Raw genomic sequence first — 23,425 nt, 5'->3', positions numbered from 1 at the left:
TGTTGCTGGACTCCTACCTCACACCATATACAAAAGTGTATTCAAATTGGACCAGTGACCTAAAGGAAAGAACTATAAAACTCTTAGAAGAAGCTGGGCATGGTGGCTCATGCCTATAATCCCAGTACTTTGAGAGGCTGAGGTGAGAGGACTGCCTGAGCCCATAGGCTCAAGACCAGCCTGGGCAACTTGGCAAGACCTCATCTCTTCAATAATCAAAAAATTAGCTGGGTGTGATGGCACGTGCCTGTAATTCCAACTACTTGGAAGGCTGAGGTGGAAGGATTACCTGAGTCCAGCAGGTCAAGGCTGTGGTGGCCATGAGTGTACCACTGCACTCCAGCCTGGGCAACAGAGTGAGACTCCAACTCAAAAAAACAAAAACAAAAAACTCTTAGAAGAAAACAAAGGGGCAAGCTTTGTGACCTTAGATTAGGTAGTGATTTCTTAGAGTAGAAACAAAAAGTTTGAGCAACAGAAGAAAAATGGGACTTCATCAAAATTTAAAGCATTGTTCTTCAACAAGAAAGTGAAAAGAAAACCTGAAAATGATAGAGACTTGTAGTTAGAATGCATAAAGAATTACTACAACTCAAAAAGACAACCCAACTTGAGTAAATGTTTCTCCAAAGAAGACCTATCTACAAATGGTCAACAAGCACACTCAACACCATACGCCACCAGGCACACAAAGATCAAACCACAGGGGAGATTTCACATTACACTCACCAGGAGGCTATAACCCTAAACATGGACAACAATGAGCTCAGGGGAGGACCTGAAGAAGTGCAGCCCATACACTGTTGGGAACCGGCCACCATGCAGCTGCTGTGGGAGCAGTGTGGAAGTTCCTCAAGTGGTTTAACAGAGTTGCCATGTGACTTAGCAATGTCTCACTTAGGGACTCACACAGGAGCCATGTCCACACAAACACTTGTATCAATGGTCCACAGCAGCTTTATCCACGACAGTGGCAAGATAGAAATAAGTCAAGTACTCATGGATGGACGAACACAGAAACAACATATTGTCTATCCTCATGATACTATTCAGCCATATAAAGAAACAGAGTTTAGGCTCCAACAGACAACCTTGAAAACGTTGTGGCTTGAGAGACCAGACACCCCTTTATCAACTAAGACAGGGCCAAGATGAAGGAAACGGAGTCATCTGTGGGTTGAGGGCGCAGAGTGGAGGGCCTGGCAAATTTCTAAATTCCCACAGCTATAAAAAAACCATCTCTCATAGGCCCCTGACAAGAGGAGCAAGCAGACAAATTATCAGACCCCTTCCCAGCTCTGACTGACACCCCAGACCACCACAGCTCCAACCAGACAGGGGACCTGCCTCACTGGCATTCTTTTCTCAAGTGACTACAGACCTCACACCAGTTTCAGCAGCTCCAGAGGCTGGCAAAGGCTGTCTTTGTGTCCTTTGGTTCACCTTTTGACAGAAAGAGCCAAATTCCACCTGATTCTAACACTAAAAGTTCACCCCCCAAGTGCACATGGGATGTACGCTACATACATGTATACTGTTAGGTTAAAAATCCCAGTAGGGCCTCTAAAATGTTAAGTCAGACCCACTAGGATGGGGTGTATGCAATCCAGTACTGTGAGAAAGTTGCAAAGAATTGCACAGAAGTGAAATTGGAAAATATAATTTATTTAGAAAGTAAATGAGAGAGAGAGAGAGATGAGACGATTCGCCTCCCCAAGGTAGGGGAGGGGACCAAAGCCAGGAAACACATGGACACACCAGGGTTTGGTAAAGCAATGGTTAGAAAGAATATTAGAGAGAGAGAGAAGATTCACCTCTCCAAGGTAGGGGAGGGGAGGGGGGCCAAAGCTTAGGAAAACGTGGCCTGGCCATAGCTCAAAGAACACATGGCTATAGCTCAAAGAACACATCTGTCCTCTGTGATGACGTGGAGCCGACCACCACCCAACCACCTTAATGACCTGCCCTATCAAAGGAAAGTATTGAAAGGCACTCAACTTCAAACAGTAGTCACCATTGCTTTGTTAAACTCTGTTGTAACCACATGGTTCTCTGAGCTACAGCCGCCAAGTTTCCTGGCTTTGGTCCTCTCCCCTACCTTGGGGAGGTGAATTTCCTCTCTCTCTCTCTCTCCCCTCTCTATCTCTCTCTCCATTCACTATTGCTCTGCTAAGCCATGGTCTGGTCATGTGCTCTTTATGCTATGGCCACCATGTTTCCAGGATTTGGCCCCCTCCCCTACCTTGGGGAGGTGGATCTTCTCTTTCTCTAATTTACTTTCTAAATAAACGATACTTTCTAATCTAACTGCTATGCAATTCTTTGCATCTTTCTTGCAGCACAAAATCACAAACCACACTCCCCCCCCATCAAGCCTGACCTAACATTTGGAGGCCCTGCTAGGATATATTTTAACCTAACATAAAACATTGGGCCATGTGGTAAAAGCTGTAGAAGAGACCAGCGTCTGGAAAGGCTGCAGCTATGGTTAGAACTTAATACATCTGTTGTTTCTAGGTTTGCTTTCACTCCAACAGAGGGCAATTGATTATCTTTATGTCCTGATCCCTGGGGAGGGGGGAAGCTGCCTGTAAAGTTGATACTTTCCCTTAAACAATGGGTTTAAGTCTGAATAGATACAAAAATGGGAGTTGAAGAACAAAACAAACAAACTAGCCCCCACCTCCAGGAACCCCACCTCCCACATACCTTCCTCCTAAACTACCTCTATAATGGCTCACTGCCCAGGGGCTAGTAGCTGATGGTCATGGGACTTGCTTTATAGGTAGCATCTATTGTAAAACCTAGGAATGGTATTTGAGATATTTTTTAGACTTTGTACTTTGATGAACCCAAGGCTCCATCCAGGCCCAGAACACATACCAGGAAGCTGGCTTCATTGGTCCTGTGATGCCCCCTCCCAGAAATTGGCTCTGTGACATGGAGATTCGACATCCCCATGACATTGCAGTAACAAGGCATATGACATTGTCCATCAGTCAGTAGTCCCTAGCCCCCTGCCTGCCAGATTCCCTTTAAAAGCCCTGGACTCTGAATTCTTTGGGGAAGCAGGTTTAAGGAATATCTCCCATTCTCCTCACTTAGCTGCTTTACAATTTTGCTTTTTTTTTTTTTGCCCAACTGTGAATGAACTGAAATTTGTCAATGATACACTTTACACCGGTGAGCTGTGCCACATGTGAGTTGTATCTCAATAAACCTACTATTTAAAAAAACAAAAGCCATACGGATCTGGTGGGGCTGGCTCAGGGGTGAAAACAGGATGTCAAGTGAGAGAATTTCTCCAGGGCAACAACTTAGCAGAAGAGAATCTTCTCCAGCCATGGGACTTCAGCTCTGAGAACCGAGGTGTCGCAGGGCAGGTTACAGTGTTCAGAAGGGGATGGGGACTCTGCCTCCTCTAGTGCCATTTTGTTTCCGTTTCTCTTTTTGGGCAGTCAGGGGCTCAGGGTGGCTCTGGTGACATGTGGGCTGTAAGACCCACTCCATAGGCACAAACCTGCCTCACTGTACACCTGACCCCAAACTGATGCCAAACTTACGGGAGGCACCGAAGCAGTTAGCATAATCTTCTCCAAGCTCAGGACCACTTGGGCCACGTCCCTGACTCACCCTAGTGTCTGCATCTGTGCCCCCATTTCCCGGCTCTTAGGAGGTCAGCAAGGGTCTGTTCTGGGCCTCCCACAGCTCTATCCAAGGCGAGGAAGGCAGGTCAGGATTGCAGAGGGCAGCCCAGAGTGCCTGGCAGCCAGCAGGACAAGCCCACGTGGAGAAGCAGGTGCCAGCTGGCATGTGCAGGGCAGCAGGTGGGATGCGCGGGAAACCACCCTCCAGGCAGATGCCACTGAGGGTCCCAAAGAGCCCAGAGCATCCTGGCCTGGACACCTGCCCAGTAAAGGGCTGTACTCTGAGCCCCAGGACCACCTGCAGCCAAAGTGTCACTGGGCAGAAGTGGGAGGCTAGAAGGCAGTCCCAGTGTGGGCCAGGCAGGGCCACAGGCCTCAGGATGGGCCCTGCAGCTGTGCCAGATTGGAGAGATGCAGGTAGAGAGGGGTCTCTCAGCTGTTTCAGGGGCTGCCTGCCACCTTCCTGGGGCCTTGCCTGGGCCCCTCAGGCCCACTGTGGATGCCCAGCAGGTAGGTGTGCATCTGTGTCCTGAAATTCCACTTGGTGACTAGTGTCAAATGCAGAGAAAGCCTGTGTGACACAGGGACAGTATTGCAGACAGGAAGATGTGCACCTGTGTCCTACAGCCTCACTTGGTGACTGGTGTCAAATGCAGAGAAAGCCCATGTGATACAGATGAGTGCCTCCACTCAGAGGTAGAAATCAGAGCCCCAAGGGCACAGCACTATCTTCAAAGACCAGAACACCCTGTGTAGGCCAATAGCGGGGATGCAGGAGCCAAAGCAGACATCTGAGGCATACTGTCCTATGATGCCCAGCAAGGGCAGCCATGGGCAGCAAGTGGGAAGTGAGAGAAACTCTGGAGTCTAGGCTCTGGTTTCTGCAGTTTCGTGCACCTAGGTGCCATGCCGGATGCCATTTAAGTCATTTCTCTAAAGTGCCACTATGTCCTAGCACCATACCTGGGACAAGATACAGAACTTTCTCCCCAAAAAAGTGGCTCACAGAGTGGGTGATGTGACACATGGCCCAGATAGGGGGCTGATAGAGGAGGCTCCTGGACATTGTAACACTTGAGGAGGGAGGGGATGGAAAGGATGCCAGCAGAAGGCAAAGCCCAGATAGAGCAGCTGTGAGGGCGGAGGAGGCCTCAGGGCATAGTGTGGACTGGGGTGAGGGCTCCAGAACCCTAGCACATGGACCCAGGAGCAGGACCCGGGGCCTGTGTACAGGAGGCATGTGTTTGTGTGGGCTGGAGGGCAGTGCGCATGTGTGCATCAGGGAGAGGGCCCAGGCAGGAAGCCTGGCTGGTTCTAAGGGACAGGCAGGGCACAGGGTGTACTGGGGTGGGACCAGGAGGTGGAACAGAACAGGGCTGTAAGAGGCTGGGTGGTCCCTGGGCTGCAGAGCTACAGTGGGAAGCCCAGTACCGGGGTGCGTCTCACCTAGCAAGAATGACCCTTGGGAAGGCACAGGGCTCCCTGCAGCAGCCAGGTGCAAGTTGTACAGATCATAAGGTGTACACATAGCCAAAAAATACCATCCCAGAATAGCAACATAATAGGGGCTGGTCTCTGAAAAGCACAGGTGCCCCTGCACAGGAGCAGCCCCTATCCCATCAAAGCAGACTCACCCGGTGTCAGGACGATGGGCTCAGGCTCCCCCCGATTTCCATAGTAGCAAATGACATCTCCCTTTGCTGTGCTGTGGACCAACGCAGAGACAGTCAGATGGGGCAGTGAGCATACTTCCTCACACTGCTCAGTGCTCTCATAGCCCTGGCCCTAGAGCTGGCTGGTGGCCAGCTCAGTGGCCCACTGGGTTCAGGCCAGGGGTTATTCAGGATGGCCCCTCAGAGTTCTGGAAGGCTAGGTCATGGAGACCCCAGCTCTTGTCTTGCATTCTTGGCTCACCTCAGGGCCTGCCAGCCCAGCAGGCACAGCACCTAAAAGACCCTCCTGCCTGGCCAAAGGCCCCGTGACATGGGCATGTAGAGGTTGAGCCCCACCCCCACAGTCACCAGACTCTTCCATTAACCCCTCCGTGATTCATCTACAAGAGGTTCTGGACAGGTAGCCCCAGAGTACGGAGGCTTCAGGACCAGGAACCAAAGAGCATACTTTCCTACTCACACATGCTAAGTGTATGCTTAAAATTGTGAGATCGCTAGCAGCTGAAAACATTCTGGTCAGTCCTCAACACCATGGCTAGCCTTGCAAACTTAGGAAGGGTTCTTGGTGGACTGTGAGATGCCCTCCTGGGCAGATGTGGGGCCTGGAACTCTGTGCCTTCAGGGTAAACAGATGCAGAGAAAGGGCTGAGTGCAATGCCAGGAGCCATGCCTTCCTCCCAAGGTGCTGCCCACCAGGCAGGACCTGCCCCTCCCCTTCAGGCAGCTTCCAGGGCCCCAGTCTATGCACATATTTTGCTCATGTTCATCCTCACCATGGCCTCAGCAGCTTCCTCAAAGACATTTGGCTAATGATTACAGAAATGTCATTTACAGGCCAAAGCTTTTCGTGTAAGGACCTATAGAACTGGGCACCCATGCTAGGGTAACTGCCAGCACCACCTCAGGCCAGACATGGGGTGGGCTGTACCCAGGGACAGCTGTGGCTGGGAGAAGCCTTCCCCTTCCAAGGGCTTCCTCACTAGCCTCCAACACTACTGCCCTCCAGCCTGAGCACCAGCTTCTGCCTGGCCCTCGATATGCTCCTCTGATCACTGCCCCATCTTGGACTGGGTCCCAGGAAGCAGACCCTGACCCTGTGGTCTCTGGGAGTCAGGAGATCTGCAAAGGCTCCAAGGAGCCCAAGCCCCACCCCTCAACTACAGGAGCCACCTACCCACATGTGCCCACGCACCCACTCAGAGCATGGTGCCCTCAGCACCCAGCCTCCACATGGATCATTCTGCCTCCACACAGTGTCATAGCCACAGGTCTGGTCTCCTGGGGCTGGATCAGACTACACAGAACTAATGACAGCACAAAGTGGTCTCTGAGTCTGGGGGAGTGAAGAGAGCAAGGACTATGCCTCCAAGAGCCATGAAGGTATGGGGGGATGGGGGGGGCCTGTGGACAGCAAGTGCCTTGCAACAGCCCTAGGGAACACAGCGGCTTGCTCAGCCTCCATATGGGGCACAGCAATCCATGTGGTCCAGGGGTGGGGCTGGGTGTACTGCACACTTAAGCAACAGCTGACCTGGGGCTTGAGGGCCAGGAGAGTGTCCCAGGGACCTGTCCTCCTAGAAGGAGGCAGCCTCAGGATGGGCATCTGAACACGGTCTGACCATAGCATGCTGACTATCTGACCACCTGCTTTTCCTGGTGGAAGTGCCTGGGCTAACAGCTTTCACAGACTTCTAGGCAGTGGAGGGAAGGAAGGGAGTAGGAGGGGCCAGGGAGGGAAAGAAGGAGGGGTGCTCACTTCATTGAAGGGCAAATGCCCAAACCCTCTGTAAATTCCATGGCCATGACAGCCCAGTCCACCCTGGCCAGGGCTGCCAAAGCTGCTCTGCATAGCCTGCCCACGGGAGGGGTGGACACCCAGTTGGCCACTCCACAGGCTTGGCTTTCTTTTTTTTTGAGTTGGAGTCTCACTCTGTCGCCCAGATTGGACTACAGTGGCCGCTCCCGGCCACTGCAGCCTCGACCTGCTGGGCTCTGGTGATCCTTCCACCTCAGCCTTCCAAGTAGCTGGAACTACAGGCGTGCGCTACCATGCCCGGCTAATTTTTTTGATTTATTGTAGAGATGAGGTCTCGCTAAGTTGTCCAGGCGGTCTCGAACCCGCAGGCTCAGGCAATTCATTCACCTCAGCCTCCCAAAGCACGGGATTATAGGCTGAGCCACCAAGCCTGGCTAGGCTTGGCTTTCTTAAGGCAGGAAGCTGGTAAGCCTCACGTTGTCCCAGGAAGCCTCTACTCTACTGCTGAGTCCCTGAGTTGGTGGGCCTGGAGCAGGCTGGGTCCTCAGGATGCCTGCTGAGCACTGGAGTTACATCCCTGGAGAGGACCCATGGATGACACCACAGCACACCTCAAGCAGAATCCCACTTCCTGATGCAACTGAGGCCAGCCCCAGGGCAGTGCTGGGCAGGGCCATCATCCCTTCCCAGCAGACCCACCTCAGGTCAGCTGCGATGAGGTTGAAGCCATTGTAGAGGTGGCCCTCCACAGAGACCTTCTTCAGGTAGGACAGGCTGTCCACATCAGCAGTCAGAAAGTGGGTGACGAGTTCACCTGTGGGCAGGACCAGATGCCCAGGGTCGTGGCTGCAGGAGTGAGCCTGTCTTCTTAAGAAGACTAAAGAGGCCCACTGGGGAGGTCACAACAAGACGAGGGGTTCCCATAGTAGCCCCAGCACCTGGCTGACTGATGCTAGAGTCAGACACACCTCATTAACCTGCCCCTGCCACAGGAGGTAGGTAAACCTCCCTCTCAGAAGAACTCTGTTGTTTTTTTGTTATTTATTTGAGTCAGAGTCTCACTGTCACCCAGGCTGGAGTGGAGTGGCATGCTCAAGGCCATTGCAGCCTCAACCTGCTGGGCTCAGGCAATCCTTCCACCTCAGCCTTCCAAGTAGCAGAAACCACAGATGTGCGCCACCACATCTGGTTACTTTTTTGATTTATTGTAGAGACAAGGTCTCACCAAGTTGCCCAGGCTGGTATCAAACCTCTGGGCTCAGGCAATCTTCTTGTCTCCACTTCCCAAAGTGTTGGGATTACGGGCATGAGCCACCATGCTTGCCACTGTTTTGGTTTTTAAAAAATGTTTCCTCCTAATGTCTCCATATGGAAATGCAGCATGAAGCAAAACACTTGCAGTAAGGACAGTGTGTGTCCACAGAGCTGTCCACTCGGTAAGGCATCTGCAAACATTCACAGACAGGAGGCAATGGCACACCGGTTGGGGTGATGCTGTGGGTGGGGAACAAGTGTGGAACGTGCGCCTGAGAGGAGCACACAGCATTTGTGCAGGCCAGGGGGCTCCTAGGGTAGTGTCAGAGGGCAGGGAAGTAGGCCCACCCCTTATTCTAGCATCACTTCTGCCTTTGCCATGTGCCCCTGCAAGCATACCTCAGGAACAGGAGTGGCAGTGGCATACCCAAGGAAGGCACCCCCCAAGGCACCCCCACAGCCCCGCCCCCATCTTGGCCCCACCCCTATCTTGGCCCCTTCTGCTTTGGCCCCACCCCATCTTACCTAGGTCTTGCTCCATCTCACATCAGCCCCACCTCACCTTGGCCCCACCTCCTCTCACCTTGTCTCTCCTTGGCCCACCTCACCACTCTTAGGCTTGCCCCGCCCACTGTACCTCGCCCACGAGCTTCTCGGTCCAGGCGCGGTTGTAGATAGTTGGTGAGTGCCGCCAGCTTTCCCCGCGTGCTGATGCCCAGCCATGTGCCTCCTTCCTTGCCTTCCTCCATGTCGAGCCCTGCAGCGAATGACAGCATCACCACCAGCAACGCCAACCATTCGGGTCCCTTGCCAGGTGTCAGACCAGAGACACAGGCCCCTCCCAGCTCTTCCCTCTTTGCCCCGCCCAGCTCCTCCCCCACACCTTACCCAACCCCTCCTTCATGCTCCTGCTGACATGCAAGGCCACCCAGTAGCCCCCAACTGTGGGACAGGGCTCAAACTCAGAAAGGCAGACATCTCCTGGGGCTCACGGGGCACGCAAAGGAGATCCCACCCTGTAGGATGACTATGGGACTGGACACGACCATCCTGATGCCAAGAGGGCCCTGAAGCCAACAATCCAAGTATGGGGTCTGCAGAACCATTGTCACACCTATGCCAGTGTCAAGGCAGGGGGACAGGGCTAAGTGTCCTGGATTAAGTACAGGGATGCTGGCTCTACCCCTCCCCCACGGCAAGTCGCATGGGGCCAGCACACACCCAGACCCTCCACCAGCTATCTTATCCATGGGGCTCAGGACAGGTTAGTGCTCTACACCCTGGCCAAAAGATAAAAGAGGCCCTTACAGTCACAGGACGGTGCCTCCCAGAGTAGAGGGTCATTTTACCCAAAGATTGGGGCATAATAGGCTGTCATTAAAATGTTACTTTCATAAAAGTAACCAATCACAACAGAAAAAGAAAAGACATAGAGCTCAAAAAGAAAGAAGTAAAACTGTCTTTATTGGTAGCTGGCAGGATTATATATGAAGAAGATCCAAAAGGAGCCCCCAAAACAATTTATTAAAACAAATAAGTAAATGCTGCAAGAATTGGAAATTGAAAATGTAAATATACCATTTACAATAGAATTAAAAAGTACTGAGCGTGATTTTTAAAAAACACTTAGGAAAACATTTAGTGAAAAACAGGTATCTAAACACTGAGCACTCCAGGGCACCACTGAGTCTGAAGTGGAACCGGCTTGATCCAGGGAGATATACACATGTGCCACCTGAAAGGCACAGTGTCGTTGATGTGACACTCTTCCCATATGACCCCTGGATGCAGCACCATCCCACAATCCCACTCCCAGTAGGTTTTCTACAGAGATGAACAGACTGACTCTACAGTGTCAGTGAACATGCAGAACAACTGGGATGGCCAAACACTCCAGCAGAGAGGAAGGGCTGGAAAATTCACACTGTCTAGTTTCAAGATTTCCTAAAGAGTGATGATACATATGACTATGTGGTATTGGTGTCAAGACAGACACACGGATCCGCGGGGCACAAGAGAGCCGGAAGGAACACGTGGGTGAATGTTCAACTGATTTACAACCAAGTTGCCACAATAATGCAAACGGCAAAAGTATATCCACTTAATAAATGACACGGGGAACCACTAGAGAGATGAGAGGTGAATCTCAATCCTACCTCATACCGTGTTCAAAATTAACCTGAGATAAACCATAGACAAAAACATAAAACCTCAACTCAGGTTCTAGAAGCAGAGGAAAGCATTGTTAGGACTTTAGAGGAAGCTGAGGCTCTTTGGGTCACAGGAAGAATAACTCACAAAAGAGTAAATAAACTGTACTTCATTAATTTTTTTTTGAATCAGAGTCTCATTCTGTCACTCAGGTTGGAGTGCAGTGGCACACTTAAGGTCACCACAACCTCAACCTGCTGGGTTCAGGCAATCTTTCCGCCTCAGCTTTCTAAGTAGCTGGAACTACAGGCACATGCCACCACATCCGCCTAATTTTTTTATTTATTGTAGAGATGAAGTCTCGCCAGGCTGGTCTCAAACCAGTGGACTCAGGTAATCCTCTAACCTCAGCCTGCCTGTACTTCATTAAAAGAAAATATTTTGCTCACCAACAGACATCATTAAGGAATTGAGTAGGAAGTACATTTACCCAACCAAGGACTCACATCTATAATGTATAAGGAAGTAATACAGGTCAATAATTAAAACATGAATGAAACTGCCATATCAGGTCCGGCAACAGGATCCAGATTCACCCTCCCACATAAGTCAATCAAGAGTAAAATCCATGAAATGGAATTTTCAACTAAAGCCGCGAGAGTCGGGAACCACAGTGAGTCCCAGCACTGAAGGGTCTCTAGGACCCCCACAGGAGGGGACCAGGCAGATCTCAGCAGACTCCCTGAGCTGAGAGGAGTTTGGGGAAACAGGCAGCCAGAAGTCATGGCTGCCATAGTTTGGGTGTGTATTCCCCAAATCTCATTTGGTAATGTGACCCCTAGTGTTGGAAATGGGGCCTGGCAGGTTATTGGTTATGGGGACAGATCCCTCATGAATGGCTTGATGTCGTGGTAATGAGTAAGTTCTCACTCTATTAGTTCACGAGAGAGCTGGCTGTTTAAAGGAGCCTGGCAATCCCTTCTCCCGCCTCCTCTCTCACCATGTGGCTGGCTCCCTTCGCCTTCCGCCATGGATGGAAGCGTCCTGAGGCCTCATCAGAAAAAGATGCCAGCGCCATGCTTCATGCACAGCCTGCAGAACTGTGAGCTACATTAACCTCTTTTTTTCATAAATTGCCCAGCCTTGGGCATTCTTTCATTTCAGCATAAAGGGACAAAGACGATGGCACAGAAGATGGAGAGGTGTGAGTTGCACAGAGAACCTTGTGACCTGATCAGCACATGGGTGAGGAAACCAGAAACTACCTGAAACCAAGAAGAACCCCTGGTGCTCACACAGGGCAGGGAAGAGTGCCTGCTCCAGTCTCCAGACTAGAAAAACCTCAAGATTCAGGAGGCACTGGAAAAGCAGTATGATCCAGGTGTGGGATGGCCTCAAGTGGACTAGGATATGTGTGTGATGGGGGAATATGAATGGAGGGAGAGGGAAGAAGAGAAGAAGGGAAGAGGAAGGGAGTAGGGAGAAGGAGAGAGGGAGAGAAGGACGAGGGAGAGGGAGAGGAGAGGGAGACTGAAGAGAGAGAGCAGAAGACAGAAAAAAATATTTGAAGAAGTAACAGCCAAAGTTTTACAGATGTGTTGACTTGCACTTTTAACAAGTTCTCGAGTAATGTTAAGCTATGCCACACCTGGAGAACTGATGGCCTAAACTCTTGCACATAGTTTGGTAATGTCAGGCAGGGAGAGGCTGTGGGCCTTAGCGTCCTCCAGCCCTGAGCTGGACACTGTATGCAACACAGCGTGGCCACTCGGTGGGAGCCAGTGTGTGAACATATTCAGCTGCCTCCAGCCACCATAAAAGTGAGAGACACCCCAGCTTGGCATTAATTTGGGGGCGGGACACAGGTTTGGCAGCCCTGATAGTCCAGGAGTCAGAGTAGGGTAAACATCTATCTGAGCCTTCATATTCCCGGGGCCTCAGTCCCTCAACCCACCTGTCCTGATCAGTTATGCACTCAACCCACACTCACTGCAGCCTCCTACACCAGCAGACACTGTGACCCCTCCACAACTCTCTTCTGCCCCACCCTAGCCCGCTCACAGGCTTTCTTCAGCCCTCTCCTGGTGCCATGGACCTGCCTCCTCCACCCCCCATCCTCACCCTCAGCACCACTATGCCTCCTTGCCAGCCCCCACACCCCTGCCACATGCCTAGGCATTTCCAGGGTGTCCTGCACAGATTCTGGTGGGGCTGAGGCACAGCCCAGAGACCCAGACTCCACCCTCTTGCATCCAGCCATCATGAACTCCCCCAGCTGCTGGACCTCAGGACGCTCCCCCCTATGACAGTGCCATGCCTCAGTTTCCCTGATCCAGTCCTCCTCCTTCATGATGCCAGAACCATCCAGCATCCTCCTCCCACTGCTGCTGGGCTACAGGCCTACACAGGAGTCCTGTCGAAACTCTGCAGTCAAACCTTTAGACACGTCAGGTGGGAGCCTGGAAGGCAGCATAGGGCACACGCAGCCTCCCTAGGCCCACGAGGCCACACATCTGGCCGCCTGGCACCTGGTACATGGTGAGACGGCCCCCTGGCCTGGCCAGTCATGTCTGCTCACCTGTCAAGTAGACTTCTGCCCACCCCACGGGCAAGAACTGTTTCTTGTTCAACAGGACCTCAGCAAGATTGGTGTTTTGGGGACAGGGGACATGACTGTCACTCCACTTCTGCCCTGAGGGAATGCCTCATGCTACATAGGCACAGGGCAGGTCATGAGTTTTCAGCACCAGCTCCCTGCCTGCACACGCCCACCCAAGCCCCTGCTCCCCAAATGCAGCCCAGCTATTTCTGGGCAAGGGAAGGGTATCTGTGCATAAGCAGAAACACAGATGCAGGCGCAAACGTGTGCACATGGAAGTACACGCACACACATGCACACACGACTGGAATGCTTCACCAAGAAGTTGAGTGTGGACCTGTACCTCACACAAATCCACCCACATGCCCATTGTGAAGGGGGGATCCAGCAGAGCCAACCGACCCTTCCCCATGACAGGGACCCATGGCATGCGGGAAGCCACTTGGGCAGTGCTGGATGAACAGTCCCGGGGCTGGCCACCTCACACTGGCCATGAATCCAAAACTCATCTCATCCATTTCCACACCAGCACTGAAATTGGGTGGGGGGCAGTCAGTGCTGGCCACCGTCATGGCCACTGTGGGCTAAGCTAAGGGTTGAGCATGGCCATGTGGGCCATCTAGTACAAGGAAGACTCACCGCTGAGGATCTCATTGTTGTTCCCCCAGAAGTCTGCCAGCTTAGAGGGTCTGCTGTAGAATTCATCCCTGTTGGCTGCCAGGATAAGCCTGCAAGAGAAGAGCAGCATTGTGACTCGGAGGAAACAGAAGGGCCTGCCTTCTCTCTTGTTTCTCTGCCTCAGTAGTAGCACAGCCAAGACTAGAGAAGACAGGAGCCAGTAGTCCTCTGGAGAGCCAGCCAGGACTGTGCTCAGATCCCTGTCCAGGAAACAGGATCAGTGGCAGGAAACAGATCCGCCAGGCCTACCCTACCACACCCCCTGCCCACCCAAATGGGGCCTAGCTAGAGCAGGACTGGGGCTGGGTAGGTGAGTTGCTGGTCCCAGCATACCCAGGGCACCCTGGCTGGAGAGTGGAGTCTGTCCCTCCTTCCCTCTGTCTCCTCTCCTGAGAATGCCCAGAGCTAGCCTGCAGGCTCCTGAAATGTGAGTTTGCAGACACATGTCAAATGGTGCAGAGCTTGGGCCTTTTCTGGGAGAGGGATGCTCCATTCTGTGTTTTGTAGTGCTAAGTTCTGGGGTGGAGGATAGTGAATGGGGACTTCTCTGTGTTTTACTAGTTTTTTGCATTATTAATCAAACAAGTATTTCTTTCTTTCCTTTTTTTTTTTTTTTTGGTTGAGATAGGGTCTTGCTGTGTTGTCCAGGCTGCAATGCCATGGTGCAATCATAGCGTACTGCAATCTCAAAGTCCTGGGCTCAAGTGATCCTCCCATCTCAACCTACCAAATAGCTGGGGCTATAGGTTCCCACCACCACATATGGCTAATATTTTTTGACTTACTGTAGAGATAAAGTCTGGCTATGTTGCCCAGGCTGGTCTCCAGTTCCTAGACTCAAGCAATCCTCCTGTCTTAGCCTCCCAGAGTGGTGGAATTATAGGCTTGAAACATTCAGCCCAAACAAGTATTTCTTTTGCTATTAGGAAAGACATCAACATTTTAAGAGCCCTGGCTTTGAGGCAAGAAAACTGAACTTCAAGTCCCAGATTTGGCCCTAAAAATATGTAAGGGTATAGTGGTAACTGAAAGTGGAGGGGTCTGTTAGGCCCATGAATCTAACAAGTAACAGCTGGAGACCTTAGAGCACTGAGCCATGGGCAGGTCCCACAGTAGCCACAGTGGCTCCTAGGCACAGGGCTTGGGACCCATCACACCAGAAGTCTAAAACCAAGTTGTAGTGAGACCCTGACAAGTGTTTACAAATAAGTTCCATATCGATGACTACTCATTGATTCCATGAAACACTTGCTCATGTGAAACATGAAATAATAAAGACATTGATAAGACAAAGAGTAAGCTGGGTACGGTGGCTCATGCCTGTAATCCCAGCACTTTGGGAGGCAGAGGAGAGAAGATTGCCTGAGCACAGGAGTTCAAGATAGCCTGGACAACTTGGTGAGAACTCATCTCTACAATAAATCAAAAAATTAGGCTGGGCATGGTGGCTCACGCCTATCTCAGCACTTTGGGAGACCAAGGTGAGAGGACTGCCTGAGCCCAGGGGTTTGAGACCAGCCTGAACAACTTGGCAAGATCTCATTTCCATAATAACAATAAAAAAATTAGCCAGGTGTGGTGGTACACGTCTGTAGTTCCTGCTATTTGGAAGGCTGAGGCGGAAGGATCACCTGAGCCCAGCAGGTAGAGGCTGTGGTGGCTATGAGCATGTCACTGCCCTCCAGTCTGGGAGACAGAATGAGACCTCGATTCAAGAAAAAAAAAAAATTAGCCAGATATGGTAGTGCATGCCTGTGGTTCCAGCTACTTGGAAGGCTAAGGCAGAAGGAACACATGAGCCCCTCAGGATGAGACTACAGTGGCCATGAGCATGTCATTGCACTCCAGCCTGGTGACAGAGTGAGACTCCTACTCAAAAAGAAAAAAAAAGAAAGAGAGTAGAACTGACCCTCACTCCTGTCAATCACACCCTTAGGGCATGTCCACCCAACTGCACACACATAACCTGAGCTCCGCAGTGCCTGGACCTCAGAGCCCCTGGGAAATGCTTTCGGATGTTGCCAGAAAATCCTTGGATCTGCAATGGAAGCCTCATCACCTCGGGGTGCCCCATTCAGTCCACCCAACTCCTGTGAGTCCTGGGGGGTGCTGCCTGGGTGTGGGGTGGTGGTCCCTGACTCAGACACTAACCTCTGTCATTCACAGAACACTCTCTGTAACCCTACCCAGCCACAGTCAGAGGCTCTCACCACATCTGCTGTGTCCCTTCTGGGAGGAAGTACCCCCACTGCTGCAGCAGGGACTGGCCCAGGCTGCCCTGGTGGATACTGCTGTGACAGGTGGTATGTCTTTCCTGCACCTGCTCAGGACAGTCCAGACAGAGATAGCCCAGGCAATGGTTAGGAGGAGGGCAAGCACGCAGCCCCCGTGATCTGGTGGGGATGTGCCAGGGGTCTGGCTAAGAGCCCCTTGCCCCATGGGTGGGGTAAAGTTTCATGTGGTCCCGTTCAGCTTCTCTCTCTCTCAAATATGGGCCTTCCTCTGCTTCCACATCCCAGGACCCTGGAGGTAAGTGGTGGGAGCCAGGGTCCTGTCCACCTATCCTACCTAACACCAGGCGGGGCTGCTGGCTTCAGGTATGATTCTTAAGGCATCTTCCAGCAAAGTGAAAATAAAGAGAAAAAAGATATGAGAAGAGCTGACTGAGCCCACTGGCCTAAACTGTGCATCAGTCTGTTATGAATGAGGAGCAGTGATGTGCACCTGCCCAATGATTCAGGAACACTTACTGCTTGCTGGGTTGTTTCACCCAGGAGTTGCTGTGGGGCTGCAGGCCTCATGAGGTACACCATCCAGGGACAAGTGGGATGAGGCCCCATTAAGCCTGGGGGAGAGGACAGAGTCCGTTTGCACTCAGCAGCCAGAGAGCCCAGAGTTACACCCACCATGGCAAGGGGCTCTGAGGATGGCGTCACCCCAGTTTTTTTTCGTTCCAATAATTGAAATCACCAATGACCTATCCCACCCGGATTTCCCCATGCTGAAGAGCATGGGCACTCTGAGTCTGTGCAATGTCAGGAAGCCCCTCACAGAGTGTACACCTTCAGGGGTGAGTCTGCATACAGTCTGGGGGAGTGGGTATTTGCAGAGTCTGGAGGTGAGTCTGGGCACCGTGTGTCTACCATTGATGGGGTGTGAGTCTATGCACTGTGGGGGCAGGTTAGTATGTACACTGTGTGTGTTGGGGTGACTCTGAACTGCCTTGGGGGTGGTGTGGCAGCAGGTGTGGCAGATCCTCTGGTCCATGATTAGATCCTCAGTGATGACCCCACGGAAGCTGCCTTAAAGGGTAACAACAGCTGGTCCAGATGCCACTCCAGGATGCAGCTAGCAAGGAGTTAGCATGGGAGGGTAAATAGACATTTTATTAAAAGATAGGCTTCCGGGACAACATGACTATGTTATCTTGCTGGGGGTCTTGGTTTTCTTTGTGGGTATCAAATTGCCAAACACGGTGGTCTAAAACAACTCCATTTATTATCCCAGTTTGCAGGTCAGGAGTCATCCCCACTTGGCTGGGTCCCCTGCTCAGGGAATCCCAAGGTGTACTTAGGTGCTGGGGGCTCTACAGAAGCGCCTGTGCCCCAGCTTTCCATTCTCCCTGCCAGACACCCAGACCACAGTGGAAGCAGCCACCAGAAGTGCCCTGCACCCTCCCACGCAGCTGGGAAAACAGCACACTCAACCAGTCACCCAGAAGCAGTGTGTTTGGTCCTTGGCCCAGGGTTGTGGAAGACATTAGGGAGAAATACAGAGGTCACCTGGAACAGCAGGACCCACAAGCACAGGACCCTGCAGTGATGTATGGGTTCTGAGTAAAAGCAAGAGAGACATGTACTACACTCTCTACCTCCCCCTCCACCACTCCAAGCCCAGGTGGCCTGGCCAACACCCTGTGGTCAAGCTTTCTACCTGGACACCCAAGGATCCAGTACAGGAAGGGTCCCGTGGGGCAGCTTGTAGGAGGCCACACTGAGAAGACCTGGAACTGGCCACTCAGCCCAGCATATTGATTGCCCAGGATCGCCATCACTAAGTATCATGGCCTGGGTGCCTCCAACAACAGACACTTATCGTCTTGCAGTTGTGGAGGCTGGAAGTTCAAGTCAAGGTGTCAGGGGGCTGGTTCCTCTGAGGGTCTCCTGGGTCTGTAGGTGGCTGCTCCTATCTCTGTGCGTGTACTGGCTTCCCCACGTGTGTCTGCGCCCTAATCTCCTCTTCTTATAAGGACACGTGTCAAATAGATTAGGGCCTACCCACATAACCCCATTTTACCATAATCACTTCTTTAAAGCTCTGTCTCCAAACACTGTGACACTCTGAGGTACTGGCAGTTAGGGCATCAACATGCACATTTAAGGGGGACATGGCTTCCCCTGTGACTGTATGCCAGGGTCTGTGCACTCACTGGTTCCATCTCATGGAAATGAACTCAAAGAAGTTGTCCCCTTACTTCCCTGAGTGCCAACTGTGACAACCACAAGGTAAACCCCAGGACAAAGCCTAACTTACAATTGGATTTCCAACTCAGGTAACTCCTGCCTGTTTTTCAATTCTCCTCCCATTGCCAAGGAAGTGGCTGGAGAGAAACAGTAAGTAAGGAGTGATCCTGGGGTTCCAGGCTGCCCTTGGGTCAGAGTGACCTGAAGGCTGGGGTTGAAGCAGAGCCTCCCAGCAGTGACCAGTGGGCAGAGCTTGTTGGGCAGGTGGTTGCCAAGCTGGAGAGTGACAGCAACCAAAGCCAGCCTCAGGCCAGCCCCAGTGTGGAACCATGGCAGCTAGGGTCCAGCTACGGAAGAAAGAAGGAGAGACCAGCTGCAGCCAATCCCAGAAAACAGGATGCAAATGGCTGGGCTTGGCTTCGCTTGGTTCCTCTGTGCTTCCTGTCTGTGTGTTGCATGTGTGCGTCACCACTGTCTTCTGCCCCCTCCTTCCCATCTCTACTGTTACATGCAGGGGCCAGGGGAGCTCTGGGGAATAGAATCTCCGGCAGGGCTGTGGCTGACTCCAGGATGTGTCGTATTTGAGAATGTCTCTGCTTATTGGGTAGAGAGAGAGTTACTTAGCAGGTGCACGGGCATCCAAGTGAGGCTGAGGGCCATGCTAGTCATCAGTGCACTGCTGCTCAGCACCAGATCCACCCTGCACTGTGATCCTGCAGTTGAACTTTGAGGCTGGGAGCAGATGACATCTTGTCAGCAGGGGGCGCCAAAGAGAAGCTGGAGGACTGTTCTTTCCACTTCCCCAGGCTCTTGCAGGGCACACCAGCAGGCAGCACCTAGCAGCCGGCACCGTCCCCTGGCAGCTATCCTGTTCTAGCTGCCAGCACCCTGGAAGGCAGATTTCCAGCAAATTCTGCCAGCGTGGCACCCCAGGGACTTCACAGCCATCTAGTGGGCTGCAGCCACATCCTCTCCCTCAAGGTTAGCTCTTGGCCTGGGGCATTGGAGGCTGGGGACAGTGGGGACAGTGGCTGCTATTCCCATAGTCCTGAGTTCTGGTCACTTCCTCCTAGCTAGCCCCTCACCCCCCAGCCCCTATGAGAGTCAGTAGTTTTTCTCTGCCTGCATTTTCCCTGCAGGAGGTTGGCTGCTGGCTGGAGACTGGCCTGGCCCTGACTCCTACTCCTCTGCAGAAAAGGCAAACACTGTCCAATCTCCATTCCCTGAAATTAGTTAATTCAGCCTCAGTCCAGCAATGCAGTGTCTATGCAATTTTGCTTGGTGACTCAAATGTGAGAACCTCATGGAAATGGGTCAAATAATTTCTGCTGCAGATTTTCTATTTGTTTGTTTTTGTTTTTTAAGTCAGAGTCTCACTCTGTCACCCAGGCTGGAGTATAGAGGCATGCTCATGGCTACTGCATTCTTGACCTGCTGGGCTCAGGCAACCCTTCTGTCTCCACCTTCAGAGTAGCTAGAACCACAGGCACGTGCCACCATGCTTGGCTGATTTTATTTTATTTATTATAGAGATGAGGTCTTGCCAAGTTGCCCAGGCTGGTCTTGAACCCCTGAGCTCAGGCAATCCTCTCACCTCCACTTCTGCAGATTTTTTAAATGAAAACTCCCCAGGCAATTGCACTAGAGAGTGGTTTCAAATATCAATTTTGGAGTGTGATTTACATCTCTGCCTTATTCTCTGTGTGGATAAAGGCTGGGGTGCCTCCCCCAAGCAGAAGGGTGGCCATCCAGAGCCCAGAGTTGGGAGGGGTGAATCCCAGTTTGCCCTTCCTGTCATCAGTCTCCTGCCTCCTCTGGCTAGTCCCCAGTGTCTCCTTCTCCCCAGACCTCCCTCCTCAGTGCAGGACCTCTAGACCCTCGGACCTGCCACCACCACTCTGACTTCTAACTGGCACTGGGGACCAGGCAGCCCAAGTTAGGTTCTCACTCCCTAACATCGTTGTCCTGATTCTGTCACCCCAACCCCCCTCAGAGCCCACAGAATCATACCCCTACCCAGATCCATGTTGTTCCTCTTTCCTGCCCACACAGCCACCTTCTGTGGCTGACTTCTCATGTCTCTGTATGCCAGCTCAGAGCTCCTGCCCTGAGAGGCATTCCACCAGCACCCATTGCACCCATCTGGAGTGACCCTGGCCCAGAGCAGGGCCAGGCCTGTATAACCTATGCCATCTGAGGGCCTGACCTACATACCTCCTGCATACAGTGCGAACTGGTCAGGCACCCAGGACCCCGTGAGGTGTGGCAGATGCAGAGTGAGGGGTTACCTGTAGGCATTTTTGGAAACAGGACGAGGATCAAACTTGAAAAAGATGATGCACATGGGTGCCAAGGGTGGTCTTGCTTGCACAGTCACGAGGTCTGTGGAAGAAGAAGGACCATGAGTTGAGCAGATAGTAGAAGACAAGACTGACGCTCTGAACCCACAGCAGCCGGGAACAGAACCACTGCTGCAGGCTTGTGACACTTGCTGGACATGGGGGACTGCATGCAGGACACTGTGCCAGTGGCCAGTGCCACAGAAACCCACATACTCTGCTACCCACAAGCTTGCTGGCCTTGGAGAGAACCACCTCCCAAATCCACAACCCTAGCGCCACACAGAACTACCTCACCAGTGCTGCCATTCTCACAGGTCTGGACACGTGGTGTGCAGGTGGCCAGTGAGCACTGGAGGGGGCAGCAGCAGAAATATCAGGTGCCACAAGTGTGGTGGGAGCCAGCAGGCAGCAGACCTTCCCTTGCACTCACATCCCCTCCCCTGCCACAGCACCACCCCACCCCTACAGGGCCACTGAGGGAGGCAGACCCCATCTCCGCCCCCACTCCAAAGGCAGGGAAGCAAGCCCCACTCACCTGGGATGTAGGCCCAGCCTAGCACACACCCCACAAGATCCAAGGAACCTACCCAGTGCATAGGCCCACCACCCCATGGGACCTGAGGCCCCCCTCAGCACATACTGCTACCCCACAGAACCCGAGGGCTCCACCCAGTACACAGGTCACGACCCCATGGCCCCTGAGAGCCCCACCCAGCACACAGACCCACCACCCAATAGGACCTGAGGCCCCATCCAGCACACATACTGTCATCCCATGGGACTGAGGTCCCTGTACCCTAGGGCAGTGGCAGTGACACCTGCTGGGGACACAGATACAAACCCAGGCATAGGTGAATGCGGACTTAACTCATGTCCCTTCCTCTCCCGGAGCCTCTGGGGCCCAGCAGGCATTTCCCCACAACTAAGAAGAGAACTGAGACCTGAAGGCCATCTCAGGACAGGGTGACTCTGCATTTCCTTAAAATGTACACGTGTGTGATGATTTAGTGGCACAGCTCTGGGGCAGTCCTGTGGCTGGGACACAGAACAGCCAAGACACTGTTTAAACACTGAACGGACCCAAAAAGATTCCCAGAAGAAAAGTCTGATGATGGGGTGGGGAGTGAGGGAGGCTCAGGGTGTTGTGTGGAGGGCTCTGAAGAGGGGCGTGCGTGTAGGAACACACCTGCTGTATGTGGCTGTGTGCACATGTGTATGTGCGCATATAGCTCTGTGTGCATGAACATGTGTGTGTCAACAGGAGGCTGATGAGCTCCAAGTGTGCCAGCATGAGGCACCTTAGGAGCAGGGAAGGCTATGCCTGGTCTTGGGGAGTCCCAGGAGTCCGGAGGGTCTATGTGGAGACCCTGGCCCCAGACACTAAGCTTGTGGTCCCACTAGAGCAGCCTGGGCTTTCCCCCAGAAAGCTGCACACCTGTCAAGTGGGCCTGTGAGTCAGGCCCTCGCTGGGATTAGGAGGTCATGGCAAGATGCCCAGACCCAGGTCATACCGCCTCACATCCCAAATGGGCCGTGGCCACTCCTGCCCTTCCACCCCAGGCCTTGGCGCCCCAGGAAACTCCCGGGTTTAAGCAGCAGGCACAGGTGGAGCAAACTTAGGCTCACTGCCCTAGGTCAGGGACCCCCACAGCCACTGTGACTCTGGGAGAGGCCCTGGCCCTGTCCTGGGGACAATAAGAGCTCCCCTCTGACATTGGCACCATCACTCTCGATTCCTAGGTCTCTGAACAAAACCTATCTGGGTTCTGTGACTCAGCACTCAAATAGGATGTTTCCACCATATCAGCCATATATTCAAACTGGTGCCAGCACCATGTGGGTAGGGGTGGCTCAGGCCACAGCCTGCAGCCAGCATCATAGACACAATGTGGGCTCAGAGTCATAACGTCCCCACTGGTCCTAGGAATGAGGTACTGGCACTGAGGATTCACTCCATCTTCCATGAACACTGTCTGCTGTCTGCCGCAGGCTCCCACAGGCCACACTCTGGGGCCACTGTGGGACCCAGGACTGCACAGCCATGGAGGCTCCCAGGACCCAGTCTCAGCCCAGGGCACTATACTTGTGTGCCTCTACCCACCTGCCCACCACTCCTCCTGGTTCCCACAGGCACAGGCAGCAATGATGGCTGCTGAGATCAACCCTTTGCCCCAGCGAGGAGCCCGTGGCTGTGAGGGTGAGGTGTCACCAAGCAGTGGGTGCCATCTGCTGACATGCAGGGTGCTGGGGAGTGTGCCACCATTTGAGATGGGTCACTCTTTGCAAATGGTGAGCTAAAGGGCATCCCCAATGTTGGGGACTCTGCAAAAGGGCCCAGAAGCTGGGAACAGTCAGGGTGACCTGGCAGTGTCATCTGGGGCCACCATTCCAAGGGGTGGACAGGCTACTGGGGCCAACTCTCTCTTGGTTAAAATAACATGCTTGAAAGAATATGAAAATATCTTAAAAGCAGTCAAGGACTTACAAGATCATCCAGGATTTGGCCAATACCACAGAGAACACAGGTCCAAAGACAGCAGAGTGTAGTGTCATTCCTGCCCTGAAGCACTTGGCCATCTGGGCACACTGGGGCTTGGACTCTGGTGGCCTCAAGGGTAAGGGAGACAGAAAACAAAGCACAGGGCTTCCCAGAGGAGGGAGAACCTAATAGGAGACTCTCCCTGGGACTGGGAACACTGCACAAAAATGGGGGAAAAGTTCCTGAGAAGCTGTGGCACAGTCAGGTCTACAGGGGGCCAGGGATCCTCAAACCAAGTATGAGCATAAGGAGCCAGCCCCCCAAAAGAGGTTTACAGGGTCCCTGGAAGGTGGGGCAGCGTCGGTGAATATTCTGGAGAAATA

General features: G+C 52.6%; 1 protein-coding gene across 4 annotated transcripts in view; it reads right to left on the bottom strand.

Annotated features, from left to right (window-relative positions):
• The window catches only part of TANGO2 (transport and golgi organization 2 homolog), a 39,467-nt gene that overhangs the window by 4,328 nt on the left and 11,714 nt on the right, over nt 1-23,425 (bottom strand). The window contains exons 2-6 of one of the 4 annotated variants that reach the window (XM_008059693.2): nt 20,510-20,603; nt 13,720-13,808; nt 8,968-9,087; nt 7,776-7,890; nt 5,282-5,352 (exon numbers count right to left, since the gene is read on the bottom strand). In XM_008059693.2, coding sequence (XP_008057884.1) covers nt 5,282-5,352; nt 7,776-7,890; nt 8,968-9,087; nt 13,720-13,808; nt 20,510-20,565 — 451 coding nt within the window. In that variant the 5' untranslated portion in view covers nt 20,566-20,603. Of the gene's footprint in view, nt 1-5,281; nt 5,353-7,775; nt 7,891-8,967; nt 9,088-13,719; nt 13,809-20,509; nt 20,604-23,425 lie in introns of those variants that run through there. The other 3 variants (XM_021713193.1, XM_008059695.2, XM_008059694.2) reach the window with 3 other exon arrangements.

This window comes from Carlito syrichta, unplaced genomic scaffold (genome assembly GCF_000164805.1).
Source record: "Carlito syrichta isolate Samal-C Ts95f unplaced genomic scaffold, Tarsius_syrichta-2.0.1 Scaffold304335, whole genome shotgun sequence".
In the NCBI taxonomy this organism is placed as follows: domain Eukaryota; kingdom Metazoa; phylum Chordata; class Mammalia; order Primates; family Tarsiidae; genus Carlito; species Carlito syrichta.
The sequence above is the reverse complement of the archived record's forward strand: the minus strand, read 5'-3'. Positions and strand labels throughout refer to the sequence as shown.